This window comes from Penicillium concentricum, assembly GCF_028827145.1.
Source record: "Penicillium concentricum strain IBT 3081 chromosome Unknown utg000002l_segment0_segment0, whole genome shotgun sequence".
Taxonomy (NCBI): Eukaryota; Fungi; Ascomycota; class Eurotiomycetes; order Eurotiales; family Aspergillaceae; genus Penicillium; species Penicillium concentricum.
This window is the reverse complement of record NW_026622755.1, coordinates 1,274,588-1,286,809: the sequence shown is the minus strand read 5'-3', so window position 1 is coordinate 1,286,809 and position 12,222 is coordinate 1,274,588. Positions and strand designations below refer to the sequence as shown.

Sequence of the window (12,222 nt, the reverse complement as noted above, 5' to 3'; positions counted from 1 at the left end):
TCATACACATAATTTTTGATGACAACCCAGCATGAGTGCCGAGAGTTGCTTCGGTGATCGCAGAGTTGCAAAAAGAATTAATGCTCATCTCACAACAGAAGCTCGTCAGCAGTTGTTGGAGAACGTGTTGGCGGCAAACTGCCTCACAGCAAACCATGAAGGACATCTTATCTCTTCGTCTAAATCTGCTGTAACTTCCTTGGGAGGATAATCACTTAGAATGATAGCTCACCCCACAGACAGCCTCGCCGATTCCCATGGCACTCTTCGCAAATCCCTCTTGCAGCAAGAATCTCCATATCCAAACACCCTTGATAACCTGTTTATTCCCTTCGAGATCCGAATTTACCAAAGGATGACGCAAAGTTCTTCAGTCACCTAATACTAGGGCATTGGATAAAACCTCTGTTATTTGGCTACTAGCGCCTGGTAACAATTTGGTCTCTACTGACCTCATCGCCAGGCATATAGTATAGTATACCCGTTTCACTAGTGCTGTTTAGAGCTTTAGCGTACAGCTTTAACTGGAACAACCGATATCAACTTGATTCAGAAAATTATGCCACCGCCATCCGAAAGTATATACCGGAATCGCCAAGCAAACGTACACGTGGAACTCAGCTATTGGCCAACGAACGCCACAGGAGGCTCTCCTTGCACTTTGTCATATGGAGGTCGATCTAGCCCCGCGTGAGATAGTTTTGAACTGACATAACTCGAGGTGTTTTTCAAATTGTCAAGGACCTGGGACATTACTATGATTCATGATGGACCCCTTATCTGCTCTTAGTCTTGCCACCTCGGTTATACAATTTGTCGACTTCGCGACGAAACTCATCTCCAAGGGCAAAGAGCTGTATCGGAGCACCGACGGCATTCTGGCAGACCATGCCGAGAAGGCTGCCATCTCCTCAAAACTAAGTACGTTATCTAAGGGGCTCCTGTCCTCGCTAGATGGAATTTCAGCAATCCAAAAATTGTCTACCGCCCAGGAAGGCCTCCGAGATATTGCTCAGGAGAGTTATGTGGTTGCGGAAGATTTCCTAGTGACGCTGGATGAGCTGAAGGTGGCGACGCCGGGGCGAAAATGGAAGAGCTTCCGCCAGGCGCTAAAGACTGTGTGGAATAAGGACAAGCTGGAGGAAAGGATGACCACTCTGGATCGTCTTGGTCAGGTCGTCACCATACATCTGCTGTTGATCCTTAAGTAAGGATTACCCCTTCTCGGTTCATTTAACGGAATCGGGCTTATCTGCTTCTAGTGAGGGCCAGATAAAGTCTCTTGCTACAGCAACCAATGAGATTCGAATCATGGAAGGCAGGGTTCGAGACACCCTTTCCGAGTATAGAAATGAAATAAAACAAGAGCTTGAACAGCTGCTGCATCAATTAAATAGCCTGGCCATCCATGCGCGAACCCAATCGACTTCTGAGGACGATCGGAAGAGAGAGATTGTTCGCGAGAGCCTCCTGGATGAATGGAGGAATAAGAACGAAGAGGTTCTCGCGAATATACTTCAAACTCTCCAACAAAAAGTTGACGATCAGAACCGAAGATCGTTCAAACGGATTTTTTTCGACACTTTGCATTTCTCGAGAATGCATGACCGAGAAAACATGATAGACAGCAGATATGATCTCACCCTTGGCTGGGTCTTTCGCACACCTACAGACATGGGACCCGTGTGGTTTGACCTACCCAGTTGGCTCTGTGGACCTGGTGGTTTGTACTGGGTATCAGGCAAGGCCGGATCCGGGAAGTCTACCTTCATGAAGTGGCTCCTCCATGAGCCGCAGACCAGGGAGGCTCTTGACATATGGGCTGGAGACAAGCAACTTCTAATAACATCCCACTTCATTTGGAGTTCTGGTACCGAGGAACAGAATTCAGTGTCTGGGATGCTGCGCTGTCTTTTATATGAGCTGCTGATACAATGGCCATATCCAATTTGGGAGCTCTCACCCTCCAGGTGGCGCTCCTGGGATCTTGAACTCTGGCATTTCCCGGCATGGTCTGACGATGAATTGATCTACACTTTACAATATCTCCTCGGGCGCTCGGCTCACCATCACCGAATATGTCTATTCATCGATGGGTTGGATGAACTTGCTGGAGACGACGATCGGCTTGAGAAGGTGTTCCGCCTCTTACAAGAGTCATCTCAATGTTCACATATCAAAATCTGTGTTTCTAGCCGGCCCTGGGAGTTACTCAAAAATAATTTCTCTTCATATCCGCAACTGCGGTTGGAAGATTTGACGTACTCTGATATTGAACTCTATATCAACACCAGACTCCGGGCAAACGAAAGATTCCGAGCCCTCCAGCAACAAGATCCTAGAATCTGTTTGCAACTGGTCTGTGAAATGATCGAGAAAGCAAAAGGTGTTTGGCTTTGGGTTATCCTAGTTAGTCGCTCACTCTTGCGAGGGTTGACGAACCATGATACAGCTACAGATTTGCTCGACCGGTTACGGGGGGTACCGGAGGAACTGGAAGCATATTTCCTCCAAATGTTCGCCAAAATCGAGTCATTTTATCGAGTCAAGTCCCTTAAGCTTCTCAGGCTGGCTTTGTACAGTCCTGACGGAGTTTCATTAATGACATGTTCCTTCCTAGACGAAGATCACACAGCAATTCTTTTTCAAACAGCGACGCGGCCTTTTGGCGAGGAGGAGTTGATCCAACGGCTTCAGAGGGCAAAGAGCCGTGTTAATATATTTTGCTTGGATTTACTCGAGACCACTGACTGGGGATCCGGGAGACATGTTTTCTACCGCCAGAGTGTTGAATTTCTGCATCGGACAGCGCGGGATTTCCTTCTTGAAAATACTACGCAGCATCTTTTGCAGATGCAGAATATGAAAGATTTCAACGTCAATATTTTCACCTGCAAAGCGCTGCTAGCTCAAATGCAAATGCTAGAACAACCGACGCGGCTGCTCGTGGCTGATTTTATGAAGCATGCAGCACTGCTGGAGAACGAGTCTCCGGAGGCACTTCTCCCTTTGACAGCTCATCTGGATAAACTACTCGACAGCCAGAGGAATAAAGCGTGGTCAAGTGACTCACTACCAGCCTGTCCTGTGAAAGGGTGGGATTGCAATACCCAAGGCCCGAACCCCCTACTTTCTCTAGCCATCCAGCACGGACTCACAAGATACGTCCAAATTTGCCTAACCTCCAACCCGAACCTCGTATTCAAGCAGCAAGGCCGGCCACTCCTAGACTATGCACTCCGCCGGAGAATATATTCACCGTTGGACGGACAAGCCGAACAGCTAGATTATCCAGTCGGTGGCCCACGGGACCAACCAAACCCCCAGCTTATCCTTCTAATCCTCCAGCACGGCGGCAACCCCAATGAACGGCTCGGCAGCTCTACCCCCTGGAAACTTTATCTTGGGTACCTCAGCACTTTTGCTAAAGAGCTCAATCAGCTTGACAAAAGTAGCCTACAACCGTGGATCCAAACAACAGAACTGCTCGTCCAATATGGAGCTGCCCGGGTTCTAGAACGCCACACGGTTATACCGCGGCAATCAACGGGGCGCACACGAGTCAAACTTTCTTACCGAGATATAACTGCCTGGGATAGTTTAGCTGCGGCTTTTGGAGCGACAGAGGCTGATAGACTATATTCACTATCCTGGAAATTAGATGCTACAGGGCAATCTCTGTTGTGGAAGTCAGTCCGAACTGTACGCAACTTTCTGCGATGGGTTGGGTGAAGTACTCTAGAAAACATCTGGGTGAGAATGAATTCTAGATCATGGCCACGCGGCTCATACTTTCCGTTGTAAGTTATACAGTGGTGGTCCTACTTTCCATTCATATTGGTGAGATCAGTCTTCCGCACGAGCTAGTAAAACCCAGATCCAACCCAGACCCAACCTAGTCTGGGTTGGGTTTTGGGTCGTCCTGGGTAACGCAGTACTGGGTCCCCAACTTGGGTTACAAACTATGCAAACACGCTAATTATGTGTATAATCTAGCTGATTCAACTAGTTTATGATCACCAAGACCCGTATTTATGTAAAAGCTGGGTATGGGTTGGGTCTGGGTTGGGTGTTGGGCGAGACCTTCGATCCAAAATGGGCCGTGCGGAATCCTACGCGCGATAAGACACTTGAGGGCTGTTTTAGTATCTTGGACGCGCTGGTAGGGTTTAGTTTGCGTACTAATAGACTAGTGGAGTACCTAGAAAAGCCCTATAAATTATATACTCTGTTAACCGGCTGAATAACGGCCTATAGATATAATTTACTAAATCTAGGCATAAAAATATGGTTTAGCGATCTACTTCTCTACCCCTAGGGCTAAGAATTACTCGTCGAAAATAAGTAACTTATAACTATGAACTAGATTCTAGTTATTCGTGGTAGCACTACCCGCTGGAATTGATTATTACCATACTCTATTAGCTATGTAATTTAACGTTAAGCCATGCCTAGTACGTACCTTGCTCGTGATAAAAGGAGGCTAAGCCGAGGAAAAATAAGGTCACTGACAGCCTTTTCGATCACAATGGGCAAATGTACCTTTTGCCATATGACCTGCATATTTAGGTAAAGAATATTTAGGCGGGTGAATATCCGCCCGGAGTGCCCCAAGGAGAGCTGAATAGAGCGGCGAGCTGCCTATGCCCGAACCGTGGGCGCTAGGTGACCACGACCTTGGACTCACTGTTGTATGTTTTTGTTTTTTTTTGTACTTTTCTATTACTGTTATCTTTAGTTAGCCCATTGGTAGTTAGTCTCTAGCTGACCTTCACCTAAATGTGACTTGACTATTCTACACCTGAATATCCTGCACGCCCCTGAAGCTGACTCCCCTCCCATACTGATTTGTCTCGCAGACATGTTGATCACAACTAATGGGTACTAGACTAGCTTCTACTACTATTCGCTACCGAATTGCGCAATCACACTTTTTTTTGCATTTAGGATAAATCCTGATAATAATCGTGGCAAGCCCACCAACACAGAACAGAGTGTTGAGATTTTTGGGAGGCTGAATATGGGAACACGCACCTCTTATATCCACGCACCCGGGAACACACCATGATAAGCCCCGCTTATGGCCCCCTGTATTAACTCCCTCGCAGCTCTCTCTCTCTCTTTCTCTCTCTCCTTTTACTCACATGTGCACCCTTCGCTCTACTTTACCCTAGTCCTTGGATTGAACTTTGAAGCAAATCACCCTGCAAACGAATGGCCCGGATACCGTGAAGATCTAGCAGATTCGTAGGACTTTAAACACCATGGACCCAGTTTCCGTGCTCGGTCTTGTGGAGACATGCTACACGTGCGCTAATCCCTCTGTCGTATAAATGCACCTGCCAATATTTGAGCTGCGTTGACTCTGAAGCAGGCTCGGGGTCAAAATTCTGGACATATGTTCAACATGGAAGCACGCTGATAGTGAAGTTGAGAAGCGTGTAATCATTATCGAGAGCTGCTGGGATCGCACTAAGCGCCAGGTTGATTTCGTCATGCGCATCACATCTATCATGGATGAGGACCATTGTCGCATGATGGACGAGCTCCTAAATCAGCTCGTGCTCAGTCTTTCACTTGCCATGAGCAGCCTTGAGACGGTGATTGAGAAGCGCTCGTCGGCCCGTTCGGGCGTTTTCAGACTTGGCTTTAGGGCTAAGAAGGCTGCTTGGGTGTGGAAGAAGGAGGCCCTCGACGGCATCATATCTGAGCTCGAGGAATGGCAGCGCCGGTTTGACCCTTCATGGTTTCTCCTTATGAAAATTGCAAATCCGGTCCTCGATAGAGAATTGGCGTTGGCAAAGACTACAGAGGCAAAGGCACACGGACTTGCCACTGCCGCTAAGACTCCGCTGGCTCTCGCTACTGGACTACGGAACGTGCTGTCTCCCAGCACTGAACAAACCAGGTCGATCGTTCTTAAGGAACTGCAGATGGAATGGCTAGATATACCATTCTCGGTTGCAAGGATGGGACGCGGCCGACAGGGGAATGATAAGAAGTGGTATATTGTCGACACCATTGAGCTGGGGCAGGCTGCTCGGGTACGCGATGTCATGCAGGACGTGCGCGTTCTTGCGACAAAGCTCTCACAGGCTGACCCCCTGGCCTTTGGTTTGCTTAACTGCAAGGGAATTGTACCAGTTCTACAACAACCTGTCTCTCCTACACCACCTACGCAGTTGACACTTGACCCCTCTACTTCTTCCTCTTCCCTCTCTCGTGCACATTCCCCATCTCCAGGCCAAGTGCGTTATTCCCACATCCAGCTCATTTTCCGAGTTCCACGCAGGACAGAGAAACTACAATCCCTAAGACAGTTGCTGCTTCATGCAGATGAACATATATCACTATCACGGAAAGTCTACATGGCGCGCGAGCTTGCAAAAGCCGTCAATTATGTGCATACCTTTGCATTTGTTCACAAGAATGTGCGGCCAGAGTCAGTACTATGCTTCGAAGATCCACAGGCTGCTAGTAGCCACGCCTTCCTGGTTGGCTTTGGTGCTTTCCGTGGCGCAGACGCCGGCACGATGATGGGGGAGATATGAGCTGGGCTCACAATATCTACCTCCATCCCCGCCGCCAGGGGATAGAACCTTCTGAGAGGTACACTATTCAGCACGATATTTACAGCCTTGGCGTCTGTTTACTTGAGATTGGCCTCTGGGAGTCTTTCGTTGAGTACACTAATGAACTTGAATTTAAGGGCCGTCCCCAGGCCAAGTTTGGCAAGTCCTACTATAACTTTATGGCTTGGAGTAAGAAACAGGGCGCGACAGCCTCTTTCGATGCCTTAGCCATTCAACTCAAGGACTTCCTAGTGGAGCAGGCCTTGACGAGGCTGGCGCCGCGTATGGGTGATAAGTACTCACAGGTAGTATTATCTTGTTTAACATGTTTGGATGACGACAATGAAGACTTTGGGGGTTCAGATATGGCTGGCAATGATGATGCCATTGCGGTGCAATTCATCGAAAGGATTTTGAAGACCCTCAACAACATTTCCCTGTGAAGAAATACACTGCTTCTTGCATTGTGTCAGTCCTTTACCATAGAAAAATGTTATTTGCACACATATCCCTACTCCAATACCTATTTACAAGTAGTGTAAAGGAGAGACCCGGAGTGATACTCAAAATTACCTTAGGCATCACTATAGGCACTGTAAAAGGGAGGTAAAGCATTGCTTCAGCGAGAGAGTTGGTATGAAATGGAATGTCAAGTAAAGGGCATATACCTGCTAGACATGTAAAGTCAGCCAATCAAATCTTCGATTGAGGCGCCGACCTCTCTCGTGTTCGGCTGAAAATTGGCCCCCGCACGAAAAAGCCTGAGATCTCTGACTTCACAAATTCTTGTCAACTATGCCTCAGTAAGGGGACTGAATGATTTATGGATGCATTCATGAGTCCCCTGAGGGGTTGGAGGTTAGAAACTACCTACGATGACATTGGACAGCGCCATCATCAGCTAAAATCCGGCGCTGAGTGCTGGCGAACGGTGAAATGTCTCGGGAATGGCTCCTTTGGGGATGTCTGGGAGGAGCACTGTGTTTCAGGGCCATCGCCTAATGCTATCCGCGCCGTGAAGCATCTTCGCAAGCGACAATCGAAGTTTTTGGAGATGTCGAAGCGGGAAATTCAGGCGCTTGTCACATTTTCCGACTCTCATACCCCCGAAGTAGGTGGTGCAGGTGTGAATCAAACATCTTCAGCTAATTTTCCCCCGCAGTACAAGCAGCATTTCGTCCAGTTCCTTGGCTGGTTTGATGACCTTGAAAATGTCTACATCGCGATGGAATTCTTACAATATGGCGATCTTCAGAAATTCATTAAAGCACCTTTCCCCGAGCCAGAAGCGGCATCGATTGTGTTCCAAGTTGCCCAGGCGCTACAGTACATGCATCGGAAGAATTTTGTTCACCGAGACATCAAGCCTTTGGTACTCCATATGGTAAACTTTCACTCATGGGCTTCAGCTAACCTATTCGAAGAACATTTTAGTCTCCTCTCCGGGCCCCAAATGGCACGTCAAAGTCGCTGATTTCGGAATTACCAAAAACACGGACGGCAGTGCGCTTGGAACACATTATATCGGATCTCCCGGTTATATGGCACCAGAGCTATACGGCGACTCCTCGAATCACTATACGGCAGCCATCGATGTGTGGGCGCTTGGGGCTGTCGCATTCTGCTTGCGAACAGGTGCCCCTCCCTTTCGAACCATTAAGCATTTGCTTGACTATTCCCGGGACCACAGGGTCCAGTTTCCTCTCCGACCGTTGGGAAACTCGAGTGGTTTCTGCATGAACTTTGTACTGGGTACAATGGCAGACCCTGCTGAACGAAGATTGACGATTGATCATGTTCTCGCTCACGATTGGCTTTCTGGGCAATCCGACTCTCTTGAAGGGTAGGCTTATATGCTTCCATGAATGATTTAGAAGACTATACTGACTTCAAGAAGTGGGTCTTTGGGTGGAAATTCAGCAGAGAGTCAAGCTACATGGGAGATTGCGCCATCAAATGCCTGGTCAAATACATATGATAACACGGCCACCCAGCGACCGCGGTCTTCCTCGTCTACCGAACCTTTGTCGAAACCGAATCCAAAGGCAGATATCACACCATTGACGGTCCCTTCTCTTTCTCCGCCGCTCCAAGAACATGTTTCAAAAGATCAATTGGCAACAGAGATGGGGAATCTTAAGCTAATGGACAGTAAGCCCGGGGACAATGAAATGACCGCAACGATCAGGCCAAAGGCGGCTCGTGACAAAAGCCCAAATACGATCAAAGCAATGACAGATCTCGCCGCAACATATCATAAGCAAAAGAAGTTTGATCAGGCAGAGAGTATTTTTGAAGAAGTTGTCAGCCTTCGACGCGAAGTGTTTGGCAATGAGCACCTTGAAACAATCAACGCACTGGCGCAACTTGCTGCAACATATCGCGAACAGAAGAAATACAAAGAGTCCGAACCAATTGATGAAGAAATCGTCACATTGAGACGGGAAAAGTATGGTGATGAGCATCCGGATACAGTTAAGGCCATGGAAAATCTTGTTATAACCTACCGCGAACAAAAGAAGGTTGGCCAGGTGGCGCAAATATCCAAGCAACTATCTTTGTTGCAACAAAAGTCGCTTGGGCGGCCGCACACACATACGATAGATTCGTTGGGAAGCCAGGACGAGACATTTCAAGAGGCAGAGAAGATTGCATTTGGAGACACCAGTGACCAGCTAGACCTGAGACTCACAGGTAGGAGGCGCCCCGCAAAGCTCTTCATACCATTTTTATACTTTATCCATACTTGACTCTCCTTCAATTGCCTAACGCTGATGTTGATTTAGTTGTTGCCGCCGATCGTCTTCCTAAGCAAGACTTTTTCCGTGAGTAGGTCCTTTAAATGGGAGTCCCGCAAAGACTAAATGCATTATATAGGGTTTCCTAGCCCATTTGCCGTGGTTCTCGTTGATGGAAAGAAAGTCTTCACTACCTCAGTCAATCTGAAAACCTTGAGCCCTTACTGGAACGACACTGTGGATTTGTATGCAGCTTCGTCCTCCAGCAACCTTCATCTCCTCCTTTTGTAACGAGCCGGTACTAACTATCTACCAGGAGGGTAAATAGAAAAAGCATTTTGGCTATCCAAGTCTTTGACGAGAGAAATTCCAAGCGAAAATATCAGGGGTTTTTGGGTGCCCTAAGTTTCCTAGTTGGAGATGTTATAGGTTCAACGAAGGAGTTTGAGAGTATGATGACCTACATTCAACGCCCTAAATTTACTAACTGATACTATAGAAATACTCATCCGTGATCTTAATAATCTGGAACAATCCCTATCTAATCCTGGACGGCTCCGCATCATGCTCTCCAATCTCTCAACCAATTCCAGATTACTTATATCTGATGATCCGCTAATTGAGCCAGCTTCCTCTTCAGAATATATCAACGGCTATGTGAAAGATAAAAACGTCATATCTACTCAGCTTGGGGTTCTACCTCCCTTGAAACCAGTGTTCGGCATATCTCTGAATGATCTCTACTCTCGCGATGGGAATCCAGTGCCGTCCCTTCTATATCAATGTTTCCAGGCCATTGAACTTTTTGGTCTAGATATGGAGGCCATCTATCGACTATCAGGCGATGCCACTCATATGCAGAACATGAAAGCGCGATTTGACAATGGTAAGTGTTTCAATTTGATCGCAAAGAAGATATTATAACTTATGCTAATAAGCATAAAGATTCCTCGCAGATGGACCTTACAGACCCAGAGAACTTCTATTATGATATTAACAGTGTTGCTGGACTTGTGAAACAATTTTTCCGAGACCTTCCTGATCCTCTGTTCACATCTCAGTACTATTCTCAGTTCCTTGACGCTGCTCGTAAGTTATAACCCCTACGCGCTATTGGCTATTATAATCATATTTAACTTCGAAATCCTAGGCCTTGATGATGACATCCAACGCCGGGATCAGCTACATGCTCTTATTAATGACTTACCTGATGCTCACTATGCCACACTACGTGCTACCATATTTGTAAGCCGACTAGATATGGATATTACTCTGTCTAATGATCAATACTAATATTCCAATAGCACTTTAACAAGGTTCAGGAGCACTCTTCGCAGAACCGCATGAACGCTGGTAACCTTGCCATCTGCTTTGGGTAAGCTCCTGCGAATCTTGATCTTCTAAACCTTAGCTGATACCAAGTCCGCAGATCAACCTTAATGGGTATGGATGGCAGCAACATTGCGGATGCTGGCTGGCAAGTCCGCGTCATCGAGTCAGTTATAGTCAACACTTTGCAGATTTTTCTGGAGGATTAGATTACTTGGCCTTGGCAGATAATAGTGGTTTTTATGCTTAATACTTTTTTAATAAATGGCTCGTAATGTATATTTCCTACTTAACACTATTAGAGATGTATGGCAGCGCATATTAATTACTGCGAGCTAATTGGTCAACTATTTCCATTCAGCAGTGAGATGTCTGTCCTTCAACTTCAGTTATCATTGATCATGATGCGCCAATGCATAAGTAATAGGGGGGAAACTAACCCAAGCCGGTTTCTGGCTGCATATAAATTGTTTGCCATATAGGAACCGAGGAACGCATACTGCGAAGATGATTTACAATCGAAAAGAAATAAAATGTCCACCCGAGCCTTTTATTATTACTAGATGGGTGTTCTAATGAGTAGGTGCATTTGGGCCAGAATTAGAAGTACATATATGGAGCCCAAAATATGGAATTATCCAACACTGCGACATCCAACAACCTTAACGAACAGGCACAATCCCCCATATCGTCACATCTTCCACGCTAGAGAATTTAAGCGTTGATGGCAGTGCACTGTGAGTGGTAGCAGCATTAGTAACTTCCAATGTGTGGGTAACTGTGTGTATCTTACGTCTTCGCCAGCTGGGCAGCAAGCAATGGTGTTCTTGCAGGTGGTTCCCTCGGTACCCTCCGTAGTGAAGCCTATTATATATATTAGTACAGCGTCTGGGTGGAAGCTGGAACCAGAGAGCGGAACATACCGAGAAGGTTGAGGTTCTTGATCAGGCTCTGGGAGGCACAGGCGGAATCGCCAACACCGAGCAAGTTGTTGAGAGCTCCCTGTGCGAGGAGGTTTCCGAGGATGCCATCTGCTTTGATATCCTTCTTGGGGTTGCAGCAGGCGATCTCACCGGCCTGGCAGTAGCCGCTGGCCTTGGAGATAGCAAGGCCCTTGGGGGATCCGCTGACGGAAGGCATGGCAGCGACCGAAACGGCGAGAGTGACAAGGGTAGCGAAAGTGAACTGCATTGTGAAGGTTGAGGTGGTGAAAATGGGGGAAATTGTTCGTAGAGAGTTAAGGTTGATAGGAGGATGTGTAGATGGAGTTTGTTCAGGTCCTCCGAATACCCTTTTATATTCTTAGGCGGGCTTCAGGTCATACCTTGTTGATTTGGTTAAGCATCCACAGCTCCCCTGGTGGTCTCGGAATGCCACGTAATTCAATTCTGCAATCAAGGCTAGCATTCCAGGGGGGTCCATCATTGTCACACCTGGATGACACCTACATTCTTCCGGCTTAGGTATTACCGAAATAGCGGGTGGGCCATAGGGAGCTAAAGGGGTTAATCGCAAGTTCTTATGATGCCAGGATAACTGATTCTTCAGGTAGAGGACCGGTTGATGTTTGAAGGAGGTGAAGC

At 47.1% G+C, this 12,222-nt stretch overlaps 6 protein-coding genes across 6 annotated transcripts; 5 read left to right on the top strand and 1 right to left on the bottom strand.

The window, feature by feature from the left end:
- Positions 1 to 767: 767 nt before the first annotated feature.
- N7517_004067 (uncharacterized protein) lies at positions 768 to 3,732 on the top strand (the record flags this gene model as incomplete). Its single annotated transcript, XM_056721797.1, has 2 exons — positions 768 to 1,207; positions 1,263 to 3,732. 2 exons carry the CDS (start codon positions 768 to 770, stop codon positions 3,730 to 3,732), a joined length of 2,910 nt encoding a protein of 969 aa, XP_056578047.1.
- Positions 3,733 to 5,264: 1,532 nt separating this feature from the next.
- On the top strand, positions 5,265 to 6,551 carry N7517_004066 (uncharacterized protein; the record flags this gene model as incomplete). The annotated part of the gene is made up of 2 exons (XM_056721796.1): positions 5,265 to 5,308; positions 5,375 to 6,551. 2 exons carry the CDS (start codon positions 5,265 to 5,267, stop codon positions 6,549 to 6,551), a joined length of 1,221 nt encoding a protein of 406 aa, XP_056578046.1.
- Positions 6,552 to 6,751: 200 nt separating this feature from the next.
- N7517_004065 (uncharacterized protein) lies at positions 6,752 to 7,015 on the top strand (the record flags this gene model as incomplete). The annotated part of the gene is made up of 1 exon (XM_056721795.1): positions 6,752 to 7,015. The coding sequence occupies one exon, from the start codon at positions 6,752 to 6,754 to the stop codon at positions 7,013 to 7,015; it is 264 nt and encodes an 87-aa protein (XP_056578045.1).
- A 392-nt stretch (positions 7,016 to 7,407) lies between these two features.
- Positions 7,408 to 9,601, top strand: N7517_004064 (kinase-like domain-containing protein; the record flags this gene model as incomplete). Its single annotated transcript, XM_056721794.1, has 5 exons — positions 7,408 to 7,944; positions 7,997 to 8,415; positions 8,467 to 9,266; positions 9,359 to 9,397; positions 9,450 to 9,601. The coding sequence occupies 5 exons, from the start codon at positions 7,408 to 7,410 to the stop codon at positions 9,599 to 9,601; spliced, it is 1,947 nt and encodes a 648-aa protein (XP_056578044.1).
- Positions 9,602 to 10,126: 525 nt separating this feature from the next.
- On the top strand, positions 10,127 to 10,848 carry N7517_004063 (uncharacterized protein; the record flags this gene model as incomplete). Its single annotated transcript, XM_056721793.1, has 5 exons — positions 10,127 to 10,196; positions 10,256 to 10,399; positions 10,461 to 10,555; positions 10,615 to 10,685; positions 10,740 to 10,848. 5 exons carry the CDS (start codon positions 10,127 to 10,129, stop codon positions 10,846 to 10,848), a joined length of 489 nt encoding a protein of 162 aa, XP_056578043.1.
- Positions 10,849 to 11,353: 505 nt separating this feature from the next.
- Positions 11,354 to 11,830, bottom strand: N7517_004062 (uncharacterized protein; the record flags this gene model as incomplete). Its single annotated transcript, XM_056721792.1, has 3 exons — positions 11,354 to 11,374; positions 11,433 to 11,503; positions 11,563 to 11,830. 3 exons carry the CDS (start codon positions 11,828 to 11,830, stop codon positions 11,354 to 11,356), a joined length of 360 nt encoding a protein of 119 aa, XP_056578042.1.
- Between the last annotated feature and the right edge of the window lie 392 nt (positions 11,831 to 12,222).